The 26,332-nt window shown below is 40.7% G+C and overlaps 1 protein-coding gene and 1 pseudogene across 1 annotated transcript; one reads left to right on the plus strand and one right to left on the minus strand.

Moving 5' to 3' along the window:
• Positions 1-2,177: 2,177 nt before the first annotated feature.
• Positions 2,178-11,770, minus strand: lrrn2 (leucine rich repeat neuronal 2). The gene is made up of 2 exons (XM_040029239.1): positions 11,427-11,770; positions 2,178-5,626 (listed from the first exon to the last, which is right to left on the minus strand). Exon 2 carries the CDS (start codon positions 5,201-5,203, stop codon positions 2,828-2,830), a length of 2,376 nt encoding a protein of 791 aa, XP_039885173.1. The 5' UTR covers positions 5,204-5,626; positions 11,427-11,770; the 3' UTR covers positions 2,178-2,827.
• An 8,653-nt stretch (positions 11,771-20,423) lies between these two features.
• On the plus strand, positions 20,424-22,500 carry LOC120731951 (annotated as a pseudogene).
• The last annotated feature ends 3,832 nt before the right edge of the window (positions 22,501-26,332 follow it).

Genomic DNA, 26,332 nt, shown 5'->3' on the forward strand with positions numbered 1-26,332 from the left:
TTTCACTTCACGTCAGTGGGTGGGGTACATTCAGCATGCTCACGTCACACTGAAAACACATCACATAATTTAGGACACCAACTCCAGCAACTTCTTATGATGTCAGCTTGTGAAGAGGTTTACATTTGAGATTTTTTCTTGTTGTTTTTTGTTTGTTGTTTTTTGACCGATGCTGAAGGATTAACGGGTTAATTTCGCTGGTTAGTGTTACGGTGAGCCAAAGAGTTCAATTCGAGGCAACTAATGAAAACGCAAGAATGCAGGCAAACTACTAAAAGATTTTTCAGCATTTATCAATGTGAGAAAACAACCACCTGCTGAAATGCCATCAGAATAAATGCAGAAACCTGGATATAAACAGAATATGAAACTGTGACACAACTTAAATGACACTAACATCATCTTTCACCTTCAAAAGCAACAAGCTACGGTATGCTCATCAATATTTAATGATCCCTAAAAAGATTTTCATTGTATTTGCAGCGGCCTCTGTGTATCCTAATGCATGAATAATTGCTATCGTTTTTATTATTTTTGCTAAATCTGTCAGATTTGAATATTTGATGAATATTTTCTAAAGTTGCTCCAAAGTAAGTTGCAGTATTTTGAGCTCTCTGGGCTTCCGTACACTTTTTTTTATTTCAGAAAGTAAATGGACCATTAAGCTGTGTTCAGAAATCAGCTCAAACAGGTTGGCAACGACAACATATTACAGGAAGTAAAGGAGCATTGCGTTGGATGTACAGTTTGACTTTGAGGTTTTTGCATCTGGCTCTCTTTTACATGACTTGCTAAACTATTTATTTACACTTGGTAGTGACAGTAAAGAATGACAAAGTAACATAAATTTAAAACATGGTATACATATGAGTCATTGTATGTATATACAGTATTGTGTTGCCTTATTGAAGAAATGTATTATGTTTTGTGTGAATAAATGCAAACTAACTACTGATGAAAGTGGGTTTTTTTTTTATTTTAGGTGGGAAACTGGGGTTTGTGTTTTTAAAATATGACTAAATTAAAATATTGGGCAGTTTATTAGAGCATATAATAAAAAGCAGTCTAAGATTCACATATTAATATCTCTCAAAATGCAAGACTGGCTGTAACATTCATGGTAAATGATATTGGTTGATTTATTGGGTTTTTTTTTTTTAGCTTTAAAGATTTTCTTGTTTGAACTCTTTGTTCACTGCAACATCCAGTCAAAGTAAGCTAAGAAACAACAAGCAGTTATGATCAGTAGATACTCCAAGCTATATAAACCTAAAGGTGCTCCGCCAAGTCAGAGAAGCAATGTTATTACTACCATAAAACAGGACATGTCGCTGCAAATTGTTTGACACAGCATCCTCGGGGGGGGCAAGTTAAAGGTGTCATTGTCATTAGAAGTTGTAAAAGTTGCCCCAGGTGGACTGCTCAGTCTCTCTCTTCCACCTCGCCTTGCATCAACTCATTGGCGATGTTTGTCTCTTGGTGAGGTTATGCGATTACGAGCAGTGAAATTGTATTGATGGAGTTATTGGATGCTTTGGCTTCAAAGATATTCCTGCAGGGACTCCGCTGTAAAAAAAATTTGTGACCACATACTCTATGTTCATTGCAAGATCCAATCAAAATCAGCAGACTTCTCATACTTTATCACACTGAAGTAACTGTAAATTTGCAAGATAAATACTTGATCTGATCCACGCTGCTGACAACTGAGCCCAGGCTCTTACACTGGAGTCACTGGAGCAGGGGGTACTTAAAATACTCAAAGAGAACCTGAGTCTAGGGACAGACATGTAAATGTAGGATTGTGACTTTTACAATGAGACAGCCTTTTTGGGACTGACACTGCAAACCCTAGCTCAGTTCCACTTTTTATCCAGCAGGGGACACACTGCATCTTGTGTTAATTTGGTAGGTTCCAGCTATCCTGAGCTATTATACCTATTTCTACCGTGGAGAAATGATAATTGCATGCAGATGAGGAAGGGGCTGTAGCTGTAGATGAATCAGTAAGAAGATTTTGATGCAGGAACTTTTCTGTATTTCCTCGAACCCTAATCAAATAGTGTATTTTCAGTATTTTTGAAATTGTTTTGAGGTCAGGAAAATGAAAAGAAGTAAAAACGAGTAAATGGAAAAGAGATTTTATTGTGTGTAGCTCAAAATAGAATTTAACACAATCACTTTCAGATCACTTTTATTTTGAAGCAGAATGTAGGATGTTAGGCGAGGAATCCGGATGAGTATGCTGTACATGTAGCGTACTGCAAGATGGACAACCCAGTCCAAGATTTGGAAAGCTAAGCAGAAGGGTTGTTACATCAATCACTTTGACTTACAGAGTCCAAAAAAAACAGGGATTTTGTTCAGTGTCAGTCTTAAGGCAGACTTTCATCTGCTTTGAGAAACTCATAGTTCGGTCTGTGGAACACATAGACGGCAAACATGACAAAACCCTGGAGGTCTGAGCTGCTCCCGTCGGTAAATATAAGTCTCTGGCTTGAATCAGTCTCTGTTTATTTTCGGTCCAGTGGTCATCGGCAGCTCTGGCTCATTTGTTTCTCCTGTGCTCACTCACTGTACAGCAGGAGTTTGATTGTCCAGTTTTATTTCCCTGGTTAGGGGTTAGACATTTACAACACATCTTAACACAGAAACAATGTCAATATATACTTTATACGGTATATAAAATAAATACAAATCTCTCTCTCTCGCTTTACGGCTTTCATCTATGATTCCCCTCTTCTTAATAACAAAGTGTGTATCTGACATTTTGTGTGTGTGTGTGTGTGTGTGTCAGTGTTACTGCATTTAAGTGTGTACAGTTATCTCAGCAGTTCTGATGTAGTAGCAGTTTGTCGCTCTGCTTTGGCTGAGGGTCGTCACTTCCTTTTGCCTTTTGATTGAAGATCAGAGCTTTGTAACCCCTTATGTCATGATGGGAGGTATTATGGTTCTTTCCTGTTCCCTCACCTGGCTCACTGTCCCAGCCCTGGCCTGCGAGCAGCAGTATGATCGCGAGGAGCAGTAGTGTGACTGCTGTGGAGGTCAGCTGTGGGTTCAGCTGCAGGCTGGGCTGGGGTTCAGGGGCATCCTTTGTCCTGAATGAAACGCACTGAGGCTTTCTGCTCTCTCTTAATCTCCTGCTGGCATGCTTTGTGCCCTCACTGATTCCTAAATGCATACAGACTCTGTAATATGTCCCACCCTGCAGGTGAGTCAGATTGAAGCTCTGTGTACCAGCAAGGATGCGTGTGGTGTATGTGGGCGAGTGGGCCTTGGAGAACATAGCTTGCCAGGACAGGCGGGTTGAGGGGAGGTTGTGTCCACTCTGCCAAGACAGGATAGCATAATGTTCTCTGATCTCTCTCACCTCGAACCTGGCATCTGCTCTCAGTAATTGAAACTTCTTCAGGTTAGCAGCTGCCCCCCGGTTTCTTCTCTTTTCTCTGTTATGGACACCTACATTAACGCTGCGTGTATCTGCTCCTAATGCATTCTCAGCCACACATGTATACAATCCCGCCTCTCTGGTGCTGATCTTGCTGATCTCCAGAGTTCCTTCAGGCAGTACCCGGTAGTGTTTGAGGAGCTGACAGGGAATATTGTCTTCATTCTGCTGGCGAGGGGTATTGGCTTCAGATGTGAGGTTGAATTCTTCAGAAGTCCTCCGGCTCTTGCAGGGGAGAGGAGCTGAAGAAGCTTTGGATGCATGCATCGGTTCCGGATGAAGTTTCAGACCAGAGGGGGTCACCCAGTACAATTCAGGCTGTGGATCTGCAAGAGCTCGACAGTGCAAAACCAGTTTGCCGCCTTCACGGACCCCTACGAAGGAAGGCAGGGAGCTGGCAGGAATCATGGGAAGACACAAGGCTGACATCTCTCCTGAGGACACCTCTCTCACCCTGCGAGCTCTGAGTTCTGGAGGTTCTGAGCATAAGGTCGCCTGGGGTTGAATGAAACGCACTACTCGGGGAGTTTTCGCATCTGCTTCGGCGTCTTTCTCGATGCGGGGATGAGAAACCTCCTTGGCTGCCCAGTGAAACAGGCAGTCACATCGCAGAGGGTTGGAGTGTAAGCTGACCTCTTGAAGATTTGGCAGGGAGAGCATGATGTGCTGGTGCAGAGCACTCAGTGAGTTGGAGTTGAGCATTAGACTCTCAAGCCTGCTCAGCTTGAGGAAAGCCTGTGGATGAATGTAGGACAGACGTGGGTTGTTTGTGATCTCAAGCTTGGTGAGCTCTGGAAGGTTCTGCAGGGCGGCCCTATCAATGGAAACCAGCTCCTCCATGTTGTTTAAACCGAGCTCCTTCAGGTGAACCATGTCTTGGAAGTCTCCTGTCCCAATCAGTTTGATGCGGTTCTTGTTGAGGTCAAGAAACTTCAATCCTGGTACTCTCCTGAGGGCCTGAGTTGGAACTTTACTCAGAAGATTATCATAGAAGGAGAGGCTCTCTAGGCTGTCCAGGCCTTCTAGTGCTTTTTCAGCCAAACCTTTTAGACCCATACCGCCAAGGACAAGACTCCGGAGGGATTTCAGGGCAATAAAGCCACGCTCAGGAAGCGACTCGACGGGATTACCCCCAAGCATGAGAACCTCCAAGCGAGGCAAAGCCTTGAACCATTGAGGGTTAACAGTGGTGAGTCTGTTGTTGTTGATATGAAGACGGAATAGCGAGTCCAGACCAATGAAGGCCCCAGGTGCTATTGAATGTAAGTAGTTGTGACTGAGAAAAAGCTCCTGCAAAGCTGGCAGTGATGCAAAAGAAGCCTCAGGAAGGTGAGTGAGATGGTTTTCCTCCAGATGTAGAGACAGAAGGGAGGGAAGGGAGAAACGGTCGGTTATAGTCCTGACATGACTGAAGCGGTTCTGAGAGAGGTCGAGGTCGGTGAGGTTGGGGAGTCCATGGAGCACTGCAGTGTCCAGAACTGACAGGAGATTGCTCTGCAGGTGCAAGGTGTGCGTGTCCAGGGGTATTGGTGATGGGAGCTTAGTCAGCAGCAGATCATTGCAGTCCACAGTGGGGGCTTCGTGGTAAACGGAATCGAGGGAGAACCATGGCTTGATCTGACACACACACCTCGCGGGACACGAGACATGCCATGGTAGTGCGGGAGGTTGGGAGCCCATAACAATGGGCACACACATACCACCGAACACACACAAGAGACAATGTGACTGTAGAAGCACTAAAGCCGGCCTCATAATCCTTACAGGTGATTTAGACGAGCTGGAGAGGAGTTTGTTATGGAGATGTGCGTTTAATCATTTGGACAGCAATTTTTGTAAATCTGTAGTGTGAACAGGCACGCAAGCTATGTGTATATATCAGACAGATGGTTTAGTGTCATCATTCACAAAGTGGCACCCAATTAAAGAGGGACTATAATGTTGACAGACATCAACGGTGGTTTCACACAGAATTAAAAAGCTGAAATGTGTTTCTTCCCATTTGCTGAGCTTGCAGAGGCCCTACTGTAACCAGAGTGTTATTGTGCGTCTTTGATTGCAGTGGTAGAAGTGGGACTGCACAGCGGCTGTAGCTTGATGACGGCCTTTGCTTTCACATCATCAGTCTCACATCCTGACCACAAGCGGAGGACTCATAGCTCGGGGTGCGGCGGATCTCTGTTTGTCAGAAACAGAACAAAAGAGAGAGAAAGGGATTCAGAGAAAAGGGAGCATAAAAACTGTTTTGTACAGTCTGTTAATGCTGCATGTGAGACTTTAAATATAGCACAGTTTTGCTCATGTGCGATAGCAAGGTCATGGTAGAATCAGGCAGAGCTTTAAAAGCAGAATAGAGAGGAGATAAAGAAAAGAAGATGGACGAGAACGGGTAAAAAGTCTGAGATGAGAATGTCTGTTTTTCAGTGTGAGATTTAGCCTTGACTCTACCGTTAGACATGGACAGAATGATGATTAAAAACTAAGAGATGAAGCAGGGAGAAGATTGTGCTCTGTTGTAATAGTATCTCAGCTGGCAGGAGAATGGGTAAATATGCAGGAATGATGAAATCACGTAGCATGTACATAAATATTTCACGCTGGTACTTCACATTCAGAGCCCGTCAGAGCATAGCGTCCCACAAATGTTATTCATTATGTAACAGTTAAAAAGACCCCAAGGTTCTTTTATGTTCATATCAGTGTTCTGTATTTAAGATTATAAAGGGAAAGACTCAGTGAATGTAATGCACACACACACACACACACACACACACACACACACACACACACACACACACACCAAAGAGACTTACTGCTCGGTATTCATGGTGCAAAATCGTCACACTAACACATCAAACATTTAGAGCATCATGCCGGTAATTAGCTGACCAAAACTGCAGGCACCCTACAGTGGGAAAAATTATGTGCTGTCCTTAGAAATATCAGCTTCTAGAAATCTGGTTTTAACTTGAAAATCACCAAAGACATTTTTTTTAAACCAGGCAAAGTCTCTTATCTCTTAGGCCTAAGCTGTAGGCCTAAGAGATAAGCTCAAATGATTATTATTTGAATTATTATTTCTTTTCACTTTTTGTTTTTTAATTCACTTTAGATGTAATTACTTTTCAGAGTGGATGTGTGTTTATATGTGTGTTTTTAGCTTTCATTAGTTTTAGAGGTTTAATCTCTTGAATTATTATAACGTGGAGGATATGTGCCAAAGGCAAGAGCTGAGGAGTTTGGTACAGATGTTGCAAAACAAACACAACCTGAGTGTAAATAAACAAAACCTCTTCAGGCAGGTTGTGGAAATTTCCTTTGTGTTTTTACATTTTATTTCAGGTAAAATGTTTTTCATATTTATTACAACCTTGGTGACAAGGTATAGCTAAAATATTTTCCTGCTGTCGGTAACATTGTTACAACTGATGGAGGACGACTACATCAGCTCCCTAACTTAAGCTTTAAATTGCTTCATTAATCACTAGCTTTGCCTGACTGACACAGTGTGACTGCCCACTGTGATAAATGAACCAGTAAAAATAAGTAGCCAGTCGTACACCATGCAAACAATATTAACAATCATAAAAAACTGCAGACATGCAAAAACAACAACCCCCCCCCCCCCATAACAAATAGATTAAAAAAAACGCAGAAAAATTACTTTCAGTGTGCATAAAAATAGCCAGCAAAAGTCATTATATTTATATTTTAAATGTACAGAATTACTTTGATAAGTCTGACCTTTAGACACTAAACTTCAGAGTTACAGAATTCTGGACTTTTTTAATGGGTTCAGTTATTTATTATTCCAGCAGAGACAACAACTACACTGATTTGTTGTAGGAAGCTCCAAACATACATGAACGTGACGCACAAACATTTTAATCAATACATTACTACATATTCATATATGCATGTTATATATTATATACCGATCTAAGCATATCTCGTCACAGTGTACTTCGCCCTCTGGCTGGTATTTCACATCTTTATTTTCACCAGAACAAAGTATTCTGGAGTAACCTTTAAGTTATAATAGCTAAGGCTAGCCACATAGTTGATTTATTTTTGCAAATCTCCCATGTTATGATGACTCCTTTGGATACACTGTATATTGACAACAATTACTGTAATGAGGCAATGTGCAGTTTTAGTCCAGCTTGCAACACCATCAGGGAGATGTCTGATTTTTTTTCATTGCTTTAATCTACATCATGGCAGAAACCTCAAACATAGAGTCAGAGAGTTCTGACTGAGGCCTGTGGCAGATCTCAGCGCCATGGAGTGATGGAGCGCTTTGAAGAAGCAGAGGTGGTCACAGCAGAAATTGATTTGATGGAAGTTCTTTGAATTGAGATGCCACTGGATAACCTTTTCTCCAACATCGCCAAAACTGACCTCTAAGTCGGCCACTGATGTTACTTTTAGTGATCCGGTGAAAGTAACATCAGCTGAATGTCAAATCATGTCTCCTAAATTACTGTACTCCAGAAAAGGCCACCAAGTATTTTATGAAACGGATAACCACACATTCAGTGCAAAAGTACCCTGAACCTGCAATCTTTCTATTGGCCAGCAGGATGAATCCTGAATTTTGTGTCGAAATCTCTGGTAAAATGGTCCTGAGCTCACTTGAACTCTGTCAACACTTTCCTGACAGGTTTGTGGGCTCAATCACTAGTTCCAAGTCCTATTGAGCACAACATATTCAACAGGTTGGACTACTGCTGTTGAACCCTCTTAAATTCCAGAGTGAATCCATCAAGTGATTGCCTGTCCAAGGCTTTGCATTCCATTTCCGTCACTTGCCCTCTTCCCCTTCTCTTATTTCTCTCAGCTCTTTGTCTTCTGATGAGCAGAGTTTCCACAATTTTATCCACCTTCCACCATTTCAGCTACCTAGGGAAAATTACAAATAGCTGCCGGGGAAAACAAAAGCACTATTCGTCTCCTGTTTTGGTCGTACAATCATGCCTTCATTGTCCCAGAAGACTTCACATCCACTGCCAAACTGACGTGAAAGCAATTCTCACAGATTACCGGTCTAAACCCAGACGATGCCATTATAACTTTGCCACATAAAGTAAACTTTAAAAAAGATGAAAGCACTGCTACGTCTGCCTTAAAGGTGTTCTACACAAGAACTTCTGTTCTGCGTGATAATAAAACTGTTTATATTTAGATGAATTTATACCCCTTCATCACGGAGTTTTCCTATCCAAACCGCTGCAGGCTTCAGTCTCTTGACTTAACAGAAGATCATGTACAGCTGATGTCTGTCGGCCAAATTACTATCAAGCAATAAAATTAATTATCTGCCTCTGTTTAGAGCAGCTACAACGACAGTGAAAGCTATAAGCATCCAAACACCATATTATTGAAATGTATGCAAAATTTGTGAAACAATTGTTGTGGGTGCAAAGTGTAAGTCAGTGTCTGAGCTGAGACGCTAACGACACGGGAGCAGTTCCCACCTCCCGGGGCTCTTCTTACGCTTCTATCAGCCATTCGCTTTCATCTCCACTCTCTCATCTTTTTACAAGCAACCTGCTCAATAATGGATTTGTCATTTAATTTTGATGTCCTCCATTTTTTATCATTTGCTCTCAAAAGCTCATAGCAATTTTGGCAGTTTCAGGAGAGCAGAACAACGTGCTGATAGGTGTATACAAAGGGCTCGTGATGTGAGGACCTGTAATTTTGACTATGGATAAATAATTTTTAATCACTATTTGTTGTTTATTTATCGGGGACTTGCACAATACATGTATCGTAGCAAACAAAAGGGACCAATATGTGCTAAAAGCTTTTCATCTGTAGTTCATCGCTAATCTGTGGGCATTTCTTTATCACTCTTTATCTCTTAGTGCTCATCATTGATCTGTACACTCCTATGATTCACATTTAAGCCCCACATATAACTGTATCCCGACTATACAAGGGCAATAAAAACAAAACGCAAAAAACAGCTGCACTGACACTTGAATTAAAATCTGTGTACATGTGTACATGCACCACCTTACCATAAGCTGTCTCACTACTAATTCATAAAGAATATTAGTGCTCCTCCACTTTAATTGGACAGTGAAAAAATGCTCACAATCAATACCACAGATGAAGAGATACCACTTTTAATCCATACTTTCTTCTTCTTCAACATTTAAGTGCAAAAGCTATTTATTGTAGCTTCGAGCTGCTAGTTTCAAGATAATGATCAGGCTTTTTCTTCCAGCTACACACGATTGGCTTTTCTTGAATGCACAAAAGGTTGTGTATAGCTTATTTGGACTTTATGTGTGAAACTACTGGTGTGTAACACCTGGAGGCCTGTAAACACACTTCGATTTGTAAAATCAGAGGAGTTTCCCTTTAACCACGCCTGCAAAGAATATCTTATGCTACTGGTTGCCTTTTGGGACTACGAGCACACTATGTTCTTGGCTCAGGATCATGGGATGCAAAATCAAAACAATAAAACCCACTGATTACTTTTAATAACCATTTGTCATGAGTACACATTGCCAAAAACAAAAAAAGGGGTTGGAGTTCATTGTCTGATGTGTCGTCTGTTCTGGCTGTATCATTACTTAAATGCCAGTGCAGTTATTATTTGGTATCGGTGTTTTCTACAAAATTTGCTCCTAATAGAAACAAAAGCATTGACTCAGGCTCAGTAGAAGCTCTTATGGATTTGTCCATTTATGTATTTATGAGTTTTATTGCAACAGTTTTCAAAATCTATCTTTCAAATCACGCCAGTCTTCAAAGAATAGAAAATGATGCGTATTTTTCAGGATTGTTAGATAAAGCTTATGTGCTAGGAGCTTGGCATTACATCTGTCCATGTCCCACCAAAACAGATTAATGGTACACATTACCATTCTTCCTGCAAATGGTTGCACTCACAAAACCCGCACAGACACGCAAAAAGCAAACAAAATGTTTTGTATCGGCAGTTTTAAAGAAAAATGTGTTAGCACATGTATTTGTTTTGCTTGATGCACAGGCAATAAACTCTGCACCCGAGTATCTGCATGCAATTAAGTTCTTACTTGTGTACCTGAATAACAAGACTTTAATTAAATCTAATGCAGAATTAGCAAAATTCTAGATTAAAATTTAGCATATTACAAAACTAATTTTTGCATGTGGGGTACTGAATTACAAGGGGCTGCCTTTCCTTTTAAGGGTACTGTCAAATAATCAGTGTTTTGAAAGTTTTCACGGAGAAGAACATAGATTAAAAGGACGGGGTATATCACATCAGTCGCATTCAAGCTTCTCCGGGAGTTAAAGTCAAACACGTCTCTCCTTTGGGCTCCTTTGGACTCTCCAGTTTGAGAGAAGCCAGGCAGAGACTGAATGAAGCTGCAAGACAAAGAGTGATTTGTATGAAGAAAAGACACATGTTCATGTCAAATAGTCTTTGCATAAACGTCTTGCTTGGTAAGTGCAGATATGACACAGGGACACTGCAACAGAGCTGAATAGAGACAGAGACGATTTAGAGAGCAGGAAAGAGGGGTGATATGACAGAGATAGAGGTGCTGGATGCAGATACTTTAAAAAATACACACACACACACACACACACACACACACGCGCGCACTCACACACACACACACACACGCGCACTCACACACACACACGCATTGCTCTGCAGCTGAATCTCTTCCAGCACTAAGACACCCATATACACAAACTCATCATTTATTTTCCTTCTCTGCCTGCAGAGACACTCAAGCTTTTTCATTATACACACACACACACACACACACACACACACACACACACACACACACACACACACACACACACACACACCTGCTCCCATGACTACTGAATCAATCCCGCTTTCATTCAGAGTGAATATGCATGCATCCACCACAGCTGCATGTGTGCAAGAGCAACTACATGCTTCTGTGAGTGCTACAGTGTCCAGTTTGCTCAGAAAATACAACATATTTTATCTTACCGCAGCAGAAGCACAGACTACATCTCTCTCTCATTCTCTGTTGTTTCTTCCCTTCTCCATTCGCTTTCAGTCGTTGTTTCTGCAGATTCTTCACATGCCGAGTTTTCTGTCTTTCCCCCTCTCGCACGTTTGTTGATCTCTTAAGATTCCTGAAATATCACTTCCCCAGCTCCCTCTCTATCACAAGGGCTGAAGAGAAAATTGGCATAGACTGAGTCTCTCTCTCTCTTTTTCTATCTTTCTCCTCTTCTCTCTATTGCTCTCTCTCTCTCGCTCTCTCTCCCTCCAGCTAGAGAGGAGATGAGGTGTTCTGCAGCAGTGCTTCTGCCCCTCTCATTTCTCCACCTCTCTTTCTGTTGCCTGCCTCACTCTCTCTCGTTCTCATTTTCTTTCCACAAGCTGATAGAAAGCCACATGTGCTCCAATTTTTCTGGATGAGAAGTTTTTTTTTGGCCCATAGTGGCATTTTAGTTTTCTGCCATCATGTGTGCATTAAAGACCTGTTTATAATGTCACAGGAGGTTATAAAATGCACAGGAGGTTATAAAACACCAGGGGGGACAAATCTTTACTTCAGACAGAAAAGAAAAGCATCATTTACTGTGTTTATGGCTCTGGTATCAGATCCTTACACGGCTGATTCTGAACTGGCTCTGTAAACTGCTTCCCAATAATGTCACATTGACAGGGGGTGGCTATGGTGATAATTTATGTCTGAAAGAACAATAATTTAGTCCAGTAGGGAGGCAGACACTGAGAGGCTCTCAGACTTACTGCAGTATGAATGTGTGTATATATATATATATATATATATATATATATATATAATGTATGTTAATACTTGGCATGGCTATAGACTAAAAAAAGAGGGTAGAGTATAAATGTTTACTCTGTAGCATGTTCCAGGCTTCAGCAATACAAATGAGGCATGCAGTGTATAGTATATCATATATAAATGGTTTAAAATCAAAGCAGGCAGAGACTGAAGTGGCGTCTTTTTTTGCATATAGCACCCTCAGTTACAGCAGTGAGATGCATTTGAGTGCTGACAGTAAATGTGACTTGAAAACCAAAACCTGCCTTTCATATTAATGGAGTGCGCTGATGAGCAGAGAGGTATGCAGCTCAAACAGCATGACTTAAGCAAATCTAATATTGGTCCCTAATCACATCTCGGCATAGAATATGTATTTTAAATTAACACGGACTCCACCGACAACAGGAAAGGTGAAAGCTCATCCTCAGGAGTCAAACTGGGATTAATCTGTAAACAGGATTTGTGGTTTCACTGGTACGCATGAGTATCAGCAAACAGTCACAGGCATAACAGTACTGCGTTTAAGTATAAGATTTCATTACAGAAGGAGCTATAATGTTAAAAAATGAGAGCAGTTTTCATTATCCAGCCAGATGGTTTATCTAAAGTCATATACACACACTTGCTGTTTTGAGTGACAAGTATAAATGCATGCTGTGCGCTATAAGCTGTGTACTTGTACCTGTCAAAAATGTTGCTATACTTTAGTGAGGCTGGTCACCCCCTGATGACACTGAAGAATTAGTGTGTTGCACCATCTAGAGCAGGAGTGTCAAACATAAGGCCCAGGAGCCAGAACCAGCCTGTCAGAGAATCCAGTCTGGCCCACGGTATGGCTTTAAAAAAATTTGAGCATTTCAAAGAGGGAGGGGACACTTTTTTTTTTTTTTAGTTTTTCTGTCATCTTTCTTATTAAGACACAAAACATGGTCATACACCAGAAAGTAAACTGATTTCTTAGTGTTGATATTCCATTAAATAACAATTAAGTTTTTTAAATTTAACAGTAAAAGACATAAAAAAACTTTTTAATTAGAGGATTAATTTCTTTATTTCTTACAGTGAAAGCCCAATGGAGCATGCTAATGAGTTTCTTTAAATTACTACAGCAGCACGTCTTCATAATGTGAAAAAACCGAAACATATTTTTGAAAGTGCACTGCAGGAAATTCAAGTAAACAAATTCTAGTAAACCTTCTGTAAAATCAGATTTGCAGGTGCGTTTTTTTAAAAAATTGTTTACTGGACTTTAGCTTAACTGGTCTGGCCCGCTTGAGCTGAAATTGGGATTTAAGCAGCACATGATGTAAAACGAGTTTGATGGGGCACCCTTTATGGTGAATATGACATGATTAAAGAACTGAGGTGAGACAAACACTTACCAAGTCCAAACAGCAAGGAGGTCAGGGTGCATGGATAGGTCATCAAAAACATTTTTCAATAAAAGACTTCTTGTTTCCCGTTTCCAGACAAACAATGTTTCCATATTAAATTTCAAGAGTTTTCTGTTTTTAAGAATAGTGTTTATATAATGTGTTTTTATAGTGTTTATGCAGATCATTTAAGCTACCAGTTAAGCTAGGGAATCAGAAAACCCCTCTTTTTCCAGATTGTGGACAAACCATTTTAGACTTTGTAAACTGGAAGCTTTGCAGATTACATTTCTTGACATCACTTTTTCAATTTCTTTCCAGACCATGACTATCTTTCTTCGTTCCCTGTCTCTGTCAGGAGCTGTTTTCACTGAACCCGCCAAAAAAAAACCCTCCCAGCTTCCTTCCTAACAAGCACCAAATAGCAGACAGACATAATTAGCGACTAACTGGTGAACATGTAGCAGCATTTAGCTTCTAAAGACAAGTTTCTTCAAGAACTGAGACAAAAAAAACAACAAAAACATAGCCAAACATAGGGTGACTTAGATCAGTTTTAATGTATATCCACTAGTGTAAATGCAGAGTACAAACCACAGTGGGTTCAAATAGAAATGCACGACTTAATAAAAAGTCAGTACTGATACATGCAAATATTCCACCAGCACAATCAGAGCACCCATCTCATCCTGCAAGGATCATCCATATTTATGGCAAACCATTAGTGGATTCTTAGACTACTTCTACTGTCAGATCATGCTTTTGGGAGACCACAGATTAATAGCAGTCCCCATATACAGTATTATATTACAGGAAGTATATTAGATAGCACAGCTACTTACTATATATATATTACAGAAAATATAATGAAGAATGATTACCCCCTGACCACTCACACCAAAATCCATCAGTTTTTAGATGCATGCTTTAAATATTAAAAGTTCAGGAACATGACATCCTGAGTCTGCGCTGGGTCAAACGTTGCTGGGAGCCGTTAAAAACTTACACGAGGACGTGCATTTTTTGTTTTAGCACTTAGAGAGGTTATTAAAGGTGGGAAGTGAAGAGTAACAAGATTAGAACAGTAGTCACAAAGCTTTTCTCTGTGTTGTAATCTGATATTAGACCTCTAAGTACATTTTAACACAGCCAGTGGTGACATGGAAGTTGGATTTGAGGCTATCCTCCAGTCACTTATAATTTGCTTGTTTAAAAAAAAGAGGAAGTAAAAGTTAAATACATTTATATAGTGCTGTGTTTATCATTATAATTTGAGTGGGTGCGTTGTGGTTGAAAGTCAGCCAGATGGTTGTGTAAGAAAGTAGATGATAGCGAGTCGCTCCTGCAGAATATGCTGTGATAACGAAAGAGCCAAAAAAGAGTGAGAAAAAGAAAAGAACTCAGAAGTCAGCCAACGGAAAAGTATGAAGCTTTTTTTTTGCAAAATGATGATTACTAATGTGTAATAATGCATGCATGTGTGTGTGTATGTGTGTGTGTATTCATGTGTGTGTGTGTGTGTGCGTATATATATCTTCATGCATGTGTGTGTGTGTGTGTGTGTGTGTGTGTGTGTGTGTGTGTGTGTGCGTGTGTATTCACGCATGTAAGCGCGTGTGTGTGTGTGTGTGTGTGTGCATGTCACATAGTCTGACTTGGGTCTCTAATGGCTCTCCCCTTCATTTGCTTGATTCATTCAAGAGCCAACACACAAAAGCACGCACACCCACATGCCCTGCTGACTGAAAGGCAGCAAGGATAAGTGGTAGCTTGCTGAAAGGAAGGGAGAGAGAGGGGGTCGCCATAGCAACAAGGAGGGGTTGTCGCTTTTATTGGAGAAAGAAAATCAGCTCTGCCTAAACCCCCCACCCCAAACCACCACCACCAACTCTCCTCTCACTCTCCCAATTCTCCTTTCCCTGCCTCACCTTTCTTTTTCTCTGTTTGTTCATTTCATCTTCCCTGAGCTGACATCAGCTTCCTGAGACATGGACACATGATATGGACATTCAAGTCACGGCCGTTGTTACAGTTGTTTCTTATTATCACACTGGAGGTAAAATGGTTTTGATAGATCAGGTGCAAGGACGAAGTGTAAATGTGTGCAGGAAAATTAATATATTTGTGTCACGCACACACTAAAGACAGAAGTATGGCAGCATATATACAAATTTGGCTGCAGCAGTAGTGACAGTGTTTTGACACAACCTTGCAAATATTTTGAAAGTACTGTATGTCTTCAGCTGTCAGTGAGTCGAAATCCTGAGTCACATCATTTACATTTTTAAGAAAACAGGCTCTTTGTTCTCAGCACATCTGAGCAGAAGCAAGCGCTCTGTAAACTTCAGGAAGAAATGAGATCGATTCGTCAGAAAAACCATACATGCACAGGGCGAATAGTGGCACAAAAAAATTCAGCAACACGTTATGTCATGCTGTAACAGCCTGCTTCTGAAAAATGATTTTAAAACAAGTCATCTTCTAATGTGCAGCAGAGCATCTCGATCCTGTCATAGCATCTGAATTCTATTTGCAGGTGGGCTGTTCCACAACTGGACCTGGGAACACTCAAGGACATTTCTGCACAGCTAAATGTGATGTGGGAGGGTTGTGTATGTGCGAGAGCTTGCACACGGAAACATAGTTGAGGGAAAATTATTGAGCATTTGCTGCCATGGTGATAGGCCCATCAGTATCTAATAGCAACGGGCTGTTGAAAAGCCTGAATTATGTGGGTGGGGAGGCGGTGAGGGTGGAGAATGAGATCAGTTCTGAGAACTGAACAGAGAACAGTGTTTACACTTTTTACAGTATTTACATTTTCATCTTGTTTTTTTTCTTTCAGTACACATTTGATAGTTTTAACCACTCACTGTATAATAAAAGGTGGCTGCAGGCTGATAAACAGCTTTAAGAAACATGGTTCTTGGTCGAACATGACATGTAACCACACATCAGGTCATATTATTTATTAGATTTCCTTAAAAACACTCCAGAAGACACCAAAAGCAAAGAAGCAGTTAAGAGGCTGAGTTCATTGGCCTGACCTTGAACTAACTATGTTTTACAGCTTCCTGTGCCATCATCCACCATTCACTCAAAGTGCCCCTGCCCCTGTATTTAACTCTCACTAACGTGTAAACGGGTGAGCTATGAAAAATTGAACAAAAGCATCCCACTTGCAGCAGCAACAAGAAGGGTAAAAAAGCAGAAGGCACAAAACGTTTCCCCTGGATGTAATTGTGATTATTTCTACTGCAAAGCTGCACATTTTAGCACGGGACTGAGTTGCTTTTGGACACAGCCTCAAGTGGCCATTAGAAGAACTGCAGTTTTTGGCAGCTTTCACGCTGGCTCCTTTTTTACATCCCCCGGAGGTCGCTGCTCATTTTTCACATTCGTCCAGGCTCAAACTGAAAAGAAAAAGTCTTGTTCTCGCCATTTGTTCCCTCTGTTTTAAATATGCACTCTCACATATCTGAGAAGCTCACATGATCTGATAAGTTCCTCTGCTGCAAAGGCATGAAGATACAAATATAACCTTAACAGTTATTTCATTTTAAACCCCGAGTGAAGATGGGAGCTGCTCAGCATCTCTGTCCTTGCTCTCCAACAGAAGGTGCAACACAGCGACATTAACACCACCAGGATTAATCACTATTTTCACATGTCACTCTACTGTCAACTAGCACTGTGTGCCTGTCTGTGTATGTGTGTGCGCTTTATGCAGCTGTGTGTATTGCGTGGGAGATGGCAACAGGTTTGTGTTCATTGCCTGGCTCCCTGTGCATGGTTGCCATGGTGAGAGAGACAGAGAGAGAGAGAGGAAAGAGTTTAGTTTGCAGTTCAGTAGGTTCAATGTAATTTATCTGTACAGCAAAAAAGAAAAAGATCTGATGTTTCAGAGGTCGAGACCTGTTTTGCCTGCAGCGTACTTCTGACTTTTAAAAGTTCTGGCTATTTTAAAGAGCAAATGACATCACTGCAGAGGGAACTGAAACGATCAGTGGATAAACAGCCTGTTGTTGCTTAACAGCTCACACAAAATGGACCCAGCTGCTACGCAGCTTATTGACTCTCTCTGGTGGTGATATTAAGCAGTGCATCTAATACTCTGCTCATGTTTTTACCACGCACTTATCGATGTGGTGCATTTTTTTTCACATTTTATCCAAACATACACTCATTCTTCTAGGCCATTACAACTTGTGGTGACTGGTGTCGGATAAATTATTGCTCTTTTAAAAATCTAAAAAAGATATTTCAGACTTTTACGGGAAAAAAATTATGTTTTTCTCTCTTTTACTGGAAAAATATCAAATACACAGTACTTGCCATTAATGAAGCAACGGTGGTGCAGCCACATATATCAGTGGAAAATGTGTAGCTTTCACTGTTAGTTTAATGAATAGCGCAATGGTGAAACTGCAGTGGCTACCCGCTGTTTGGAGGTGATAATGTGCGTCTTTGAAAATATATTTCTCAGCATTGTGTGGAAACTGCAGTATGATGATGCACATCTCAGATACTGGCTCAGCGTTGATTGTGTTTCTATCCTAGTAATGGCTCTCGGGATGACAATGCCAGCCAATCCACCACTTCAGTCCAGGCTGAAATTTCAATACCCAATAATGAGCTACTTCAGCCTGAGATAGCTCATTATTGGCTAACAAACGGAGACAAACTGAGACACATACAGTAGACTTAGTTCAAACTTAGTTCATATAAGGCAGAATCCATGCCATGCAAACTGCCTGTCTCATCACCCCACTTGTCACTCAGTATAGCGATGGCCCATATGTATAACTTGTAACACTTGTAAAGACTGTTCATATTGAATAATTTTTTTGGTTTCATGTGTGGATAACTTTATATTTAAGGCATTTTTTCCTTTAATCACTAAAAGTCAGTATCTGTTAATGAAGCTTTATAAGCATAAAACAATAGCTTAAGGATCCATCCATTGCAGTTGGTCTAGTAGAGCCTATACCAGGTGTCATAAGAAGAGAGGCAGGGTACACCCTGGACAGATCGCCAGTCTAGTGCAGGGCTAAGACAAAAAGACAAACAGCTATTCACAATCATGATCACACCTACGGTCAACTTGGAATCACCATTTAGCCTAACATGCATGTCTTTGGACTGCAGGAAAAAACCAGAGCACCTGGAATGAACACACTGTCATGTTGGTGTGAAGTGTGGCTGGTTAGGGCCCAAAGTCAGTCTCCAAAAGCAGGCAGATTTCCAAGGTCGTAAAAAATCAAGACTAGATAGGATGTATAAACCCCCCCCCCCCCCCCCCCCCCCCCACAACCGTCAGGGTTCAAAAACCCAGGACACAAGGAGAGCATGCCGCACGAAAAGGCTCCAGCTGGCTGGCATTGTATGAATCTGCCATTGTAATCACAAAACAACTGATCTACTTCCAAGTATAGAAGAGGGCAAAAAGTCTGTATGTCCCTTCTAAAGTACAGAATAACATTAATAACTGATCATGAACCATGTGTGAGGATGATAAGGAGCGCAGCAGAGAGGACAACCACATAAACACCAAACTTATCAAACTGTACTTGGAAAATGGTGCTTCAGTGAAATTTACAGGAGCTTCCCTCGAAAAACAGTTAGATATTGGAAGCAAGGCAAAATATATGGCGATACGTGTCAGTGCCTCTTTAACTGAACTGAAGGCTTTTTATTTCAAATCTGCCTTGAGTGCCTCAATTTTTTGCTCCTAATGATTTAAGCGACACTGGTAGTGCCTCTGTTACTTTTTCCCTTTTAGGCGAAAAGTACATTTAAGAAATTGAGTGTGATGTACAGAACAACCCATTTTAGTAACCTCAAAGAGATCTGATTTAACCTACGAACGCATTATCGAAAGGCATGCTGAAGGTTATCAGCGTTTCCTGGAAATCCCATGAAACGCTCGTGTTGCGCAAACAAATATGTTTTTTGTTTTCCGCATTTGCTGATTATCCAAATCAGCTATAGTTAACAAATATTACGCATACGTTGAAGAAGTGAGGGCTATAAAAGAGCGTTAGTGTCCTCATGTTGCTCTGATACAGTAGGCAACATGGACAGACTCATCTGCACCGGTAAGTTGAACTTCAAAAACTTTCTTACATTTAAACAGAATATCTCTATTCAGCTGGTTAATACAAATTGATGCTGAGTAGTTAACCTGCCTTCTCCTTCTTCACCCTTTTTGATCTCCTTTCTCTGCAGGACGGGCTCTCTTGCTACATGTGCAGTTAGGTAATTGTGTCTTTTATCCACTCAGTGTTAGGCTGATGTGTGTAGACACATTTCAGTTACAGTGTAAGAACTATTCCTTGTCTTGCAGGAACATTGTACATCTTATCCTGTTATTTTACTAGCTGGGCACAGTGCCACCTGGGGGCAGGCAACTATCTCCCTACCAACATTGACCCATGTCTTTGTGACCATCTCATCTATGCCTTTGCGGGAATGGAGCACAACATGGTCAAAGCCTACGATCGAAACGATGAGAAACTCTATGGAGAGTTTCAGGCCTTGAACAACCAGTCAGTACACACAAATGCTTATAGGGATGATAAACTGAAAGGCATATGTGGGTATTTATATACAGAAGCACAGAGCAAATTTTGAGAGTTTAACATGGATGTTGTTACTGCTCACAGGAACAGCAACCTAAAGACTCTGCTGTCCATTGGTGGATGGAACCTTGGCACCGAAAAGTATGTTGTAATGACCTGAGGTTCACTACTGTCGCCAAGATAAAACTATATCTCGAGTTGAAATTGCGTATCTTCCTGTTACTAGGTTCACAACCATGGTTTCCACTGCTGCCCATCGTCAGACCTTCATCAAAAGTGTTATCACCTTCCTGCATCACTACGATTGATGGTCTGGATATCGACTAGGAGTACCCTGGTTCTCGCGGCTCCCCACCTCAGGATAAGGAGCGTTTCACGGTCTTGCTACAGGTCAGTTGTGTTGGTATGCTGTCTGTCGTGCCAGTTATGGCGAGCTAGAAATGGTTATATCAAAAGTCAAAGAAGAAGAGATTATAATCTACAAAATGCAGAGATGAAGGTGAGTCATCACATCAATGACCTCTTGCCAAAATGCTGCACTTGTCTTCCTGAAATTTCACCCTTAATCTAGACTACTGAGTGATTCCAGTTTTTATTATCAGGTCTTCTGATAACTTCCACAGCCACACAGATATCCTTTATGTTTCAGCGTGGGTGACTGCAAACCCAGAGAGCCATTTAAATGTTAATGTGTGCAGTTGTTACTGTAGCGATGGGAGCAACACACGAACAAGCCACCCGACTGATCTATACTTTAACAGGCCTACGGTGTGACCTCAGGCTTTCTCAGTGTTTAAAAGAAAAACAATCATGTACCAGCTGTAACTGCTTTTTGTTCCTCGCCTGTCTGTAGGAGTTGATGAGAGCCTTTGAGGAGGAGGGAAAGAAGACAAACCGTCCTCGTCTGTTGCTGACTGCTGCTGTCTCTGCTCGAAAGGAGACGATTGACTCTGCATACCAGATTGCCCAGATTGGAGCGTAAGCACACATTACATACCTCCACATTTGTCATCCAGAACGCAGCCTTTACTAAACATTAGCACCTGTGTTTGTTTGTAAGTGTGCTGGACTACATCCATGTTATGACCTATGACTTCCATGGTTTGTGGGAACATAATGTTGGAGAGAACAGCCCTCTCTATAAGGGCCCTAGTGACCAGGGATCCACGATCTACTACAACGTGGTAAGTGAAGGCGTCATTATTCCTCGGTCGAAAACATTCTTTTACTCCTGCTTTGCGTTAATAAAAATAACTATTGTGGAAGAGTCAGACAAACTGCTCTGTATTCTCTTGTTTTAAGGACTATGCTATGAATTACTGGAAGAACAATGGTGCCCCAGCTGAGAAGCTGCTGGTTGGTTTCCCCACTTTTGGCCACACTTTCCACCTGGCTTCCTCTAACTGTGGGAGCTCCTGCCAGGGGACCTGGACCTGCTGGACATTTCACTCGTCAGACTGGGTTCTTGGCCTACTACGAGGTCTATTTCCTAATCTGTGTGAATGCATACATTAGGCAGGAGAGTTCATGCATGTTAGTTTAAAGCTTTTCTTCCCGCCAGATCTGCACCTTCCTGAAGGAAGGAGCCACACAGGCTTGGGACAACGCCCAGAACGTGCCCTATACCTACAACCAGGGAGTCTGGGTTGGATATGACAATATTAAGAGCTTCCAGGCAAAGGTGTGAAGTAATCTTTTTTTAAAATTCATTTACATTACTTAATTTTAATTTCTTAAGCTGATTAAACACTTGGTTTATTTTCTGTTTTGCAGACTGAGTGGTTGAAGCAGAACGGTTTTGGTGGAGCTGTGGTGTGGACTTTGGACGACTTCACCGGCATGTTTTGCGGCCAGGGGCGAAACCCACTCATCAACACTCTAAAAAGTGGACTAGGAACTTAATCTTGTATGCGTGAACCACATATCATCTGGGAATAGACATGTAAAAGTTTTCCCTTTTGTTAATCTCTTTAATTTTTCTCCTCAGCCTGCAAAGCTCAGCCTAACCCCCCACCTGCAGTCGCACCAAGCCAGCAGGCCAGTGGAGGCACCACAGGATCTGGCTTCTGTGCTGGCAAGCAGAACGGACTCTTCCCTGACCCGACCGACAAGAAGAAATTCTACAAGTGTAACCAAGGACAAACCGACGTCCAGTACTGCACTGCCGGCCAGGTGTTTGATGACAGCTGCAAATGCTGCACCCACTCTCAGTGAAATGAATGAATCTATGAGCTGGGTAAACAATCCACTAACCCACCAACACAGAGAATGGCTCTGTAACACCTGCCATTGATTTAACCTAAATAAAGCATTTAAAGAGTCTTTGAATCTCTGTTTTGTGAAGTTGTTTTCATGGGTCCACAAATCAATAAATCAATATCAAGTTATTCTTAAATAACAAAAAGCCTCAAACATCAGCAACTGATTTATTCATCTATTCACTCTTCTGCATCCAAAAGAGAAATACAAACAGAACACGATAAAAGCTGCATAAAATACATTGTAATAGAAAAACAAGTGTTTTATCAAAAGTTTTATTTATTTATTTTTTAGTTATTTTTGCATTAGACTGGAAATATAGATAGCACAAAAACAGAGGAAAGCCTTTAAAACTGCTTGTGAAGATTAGTTTCTTAAATGTAAAGCCTTTCATGCGTCGCAGCTAAGATTTATATTTACTGTATGTGTAGCAGAAGGCTGAGATAAGCATCACCCAGCTAGCAACAAAATAGTTGATTAAAGTTTCCCAGTATATTCCTGCCTATCTCAGAAATACACACACACTTCAGGAAAGCAGGGTAATAACATCAGTCAGCAAAGAGCAGACAGACTGTACCCTTGTTACATATGGAAGGTCCAAGAATGACATTCATCCCTACAAATGCCAGGAGAGGCATCCAGCAGGCGAGGTGGTGAAGAAGATGATCACCTCTAATGACAAGAAAGCTTGAACTGAAGGGCACCCAGTTAGCTCACTGGTTAGAGCAGGCAAACCATATGTCACCAGACTAATGGAGAGGCCTGGGTTCAAAGCTACCCTGAGGGCATTCGCTCTTACAAATAAAGGAAATGAAAAGCAACAGTCAAAAAGCATGAAGAACAAAATGGACCAAAATAAGGTAATATAAAGCTCAGCCAGACCTTCTGGATACACAATAAGTGACTGACCCAAATCCTGCACGCACAGTGCATAAAACTAACATGAAATTAACGTCAGAGACCGTAGAGATTTGCTCTATTTCACACATATCAGAGATATTTAGGCTTCCAGGATGAAGACAGATGAATCTAAGGTGGCTTCATGTATTAAACAGAGGTTATCAACCCATATCACTGTAACCTAAAGTTAGTTTAATAACAGATATAACCTATATATAGTGGAATTTCCATAGTGGAATCATAAACTTACTTAGTTATATGTTGTGGAAACTATGCTCCAGACAATAGACATGAAAAAAAGGGTCTTTGTGGCTGCATCGATCCAGACCTAAAAAACAAAACAAAAACAAAAAGAACAACAACAACAAAACTGTTTTTGCTAGTAGAACAGATATTTTTGTAAACTTGGCCCAGACTCAAATGTCTCAACAGTTATTCAGTGAATTTGTGTGGCGTCACACTCAAATGCATAAACTTGTACACAATAAAACACAAGAAATGGTCCATGGCCGCTGTGTTGTATAAGGGTATATTAAGGTCCCTACCTGTGCTTCAGCCAGCTTAGCCAAGCTTAAACTGGCACCAGTGTAGCACTCTCAGTCATCTTCAGCTCCCTCCAGTGTCACGCCTCTCAACTGGAACAGAATCAACACATAAGGAGAGATGCTGTGAAATACACAATCTGGAGATGCAAAAGTTATCAATTCATGCAGTAAACATATTTCAAACACATATACATTTGGCACAAGTTTAGTGTGTGTACTGTATTAAACTCTCCCCAAAATATTAGGTGATTTATTAGTTCCTGAAAGTTGTAGTTGTATATTAAATATTTTATATAACGTATGTATAGATATATCATATGCTATTTTAACAGTGAAAAGAACATAACATTTTGAAACTGCAAAAAACAAGTAGCTACATGCGAAAAAGTAATTACATAACCAGTTACAGCTTGTTAACATCTTTCCAGCAAGAACAGTCATATGAGTCATATTTAGACAAACTAGTTCATCACTTTCTTTATTCAAATTGCATAAAAGACTGTCTGGACTCAAAGAAACAAAACCATCTGTGACCTCTTTCAGAGACACATTTGCCCGTAGGTGATGCTGCTTGAAGTTAAAAGAAAAGAAAAGGTGAAACCCTTAATTATACTGCATAATTATATTGTTTTTCAGCCTATACTGTCAAATGTGACTCATTTCTAAGTCTTTTTGGTAAACTGTTACATTAAAATTTGTTGTTTTCTTTTGTGGCTTTCCATTGGAGTCCTTATTAGTATAGTGCCTGCATCAAACTATGAAAAATAAATACAATGTATTTCTGTTTGTTACCAGTGTTAATGCAAAAAAGTAACATTTAAGAGGATGCACAAGTTGTAGTCATTTTTTTTTGTATTGTTAGCATTTTTTTTTTTACGAAGCAGCTGGCGTCTTTGACAGCAGCTTTAAAAAACAGCAAAATTTACTATTTACTAGGAGTTACAATTACTAACTGCCAGTGTTACAGATTGTACTGAAGCTGGGGCATAGATGGCTCTGTTATTATGGTGTGACAGCACTGAATATTAGCACTACAATAAATCAAAGTTCAAAATCTTACTTATTTTACAGCACAAAATGACCACCTCTTGCATCCACTGGAAGTCCTGAGGTGTACAATTGTATGCTATTTAGTCCTTCAGCAACATAGGCTGTAATACACTAAGTGTGAGTGGCCAGAAGATGATTTAAACTAAAGGCACTTGACCAGACCTCAGTTTGTGTGCTGAGGTCAGAAACATACTTAACCAAAGCTTAGAGTGCAGCCGCTGTAATAACAGTGTGATGCACGTCACGGCCAGCAGAGATGATAAAACAGGTGATACAGACAAACTAGAAACACAGCACAAATCATTTCTCAGCAGATTATTCAAATATCTCAGCTGTTATTATGTCCACATTAAAACAACACTTGCAGTCATACACATGCAAACAAACACATTAACTGGTGATTTGGGTTAATTGGTGATTCTAAATTTTAGTTGTGAATGTGAATGTGAATAGTTGTCTGTCTGTGTTTGCCCTGCGACAGACTGGAAACCTGTCTAGGATGTACCCCAGCTGAGATAGGCTCCAGACCAACTCCCACCTTGAATTGGAAAAGTGGATAAAAATGTGTGGATATCTGCACTGAGTATGTAGAGTCAGCCGTCAGAGGTACCAGCGTTTTCGTTTCTCTTTATAGTCTGGGTTTGAATGACCAGTCATTTTAGTAGGATAACCTGAACACCATTCCAACCCGGTACTTTGGAGAAAGGTAAAAATGAATGGTTTTTTTGGTTTTTTTAATGTAAATTGTTTTTGATGTGTGATAGTTAGAAATGTTCTTTGTTCCCTAATTGTCAAAGCTTCCACTCACCCATCTATCCTTTTTTTTTCTGCTTATCCAATTCAGGGTTACAGAGCAGAGGCAGCATAGACTTTGGACAGATCTCCAATGTGCCCTGGAGCTGACACAAAAAGACAGACAACCATTCACACTCACATTATCACCTACAGTTATCAATTAACCCAACCCAATGCATGCCTTTGTACTGTGGGAGGCTGCTGGAGCACTTGGAAAAACCCACACAGGAACTGGGAGAGCATGTAAACTCTGCACAGAAAGGCCCCAAACTGCATTCAAACCCTGCACCTTCTTGATGTGAAACATTTGAGCATTTGGTGAATAATTAAAAAGAATTTAAAAAAATTTTTCAATTAGGTTTAGATATGTTTGAGTTTGGGTCCTCACCAGTGATACTTAGATTTAAACAGTATGTGTTGAGAGCAACTGAGTCATTGCATTTGTCTGAAAGTTATCACCCACAAAATTTAGCTCTACCTAAAAGGGTTCCTGGATTGTTATAAGATAAACTTTGATAACTTTGATAAACGTTTTCTTTGTGGATTTTGGGGTTGTTGAACAAAGGTGCAGGGGCACAGGTGAAAA

Source organism: Simochromis diagramma, unplaced genomic scaffold (assembly GCF_900408965.1).
Source record: "Simochromis diagramma unplaced genomic scaffold, fSimDia1.1 OVJJ01000483.1, whole genome shotgun sequence".
Taxonomy (NCBI): Eukaryota; Metazoa; Chordata; class Actinopteri; order Cichliformes; family Cichlidae; genus Simochromis; species Simochromis diagramma.

Bases quoted from the DNA above. Each gene is read 5' to 3' on its own strand.
- lrrn2 (XM_040029239.1), bottom strand. From the start codon at position 5,203: ATGAGGCCGGCTTTAGTGCTTCTACAGTCACATTGTCTCTTGTGTGTG.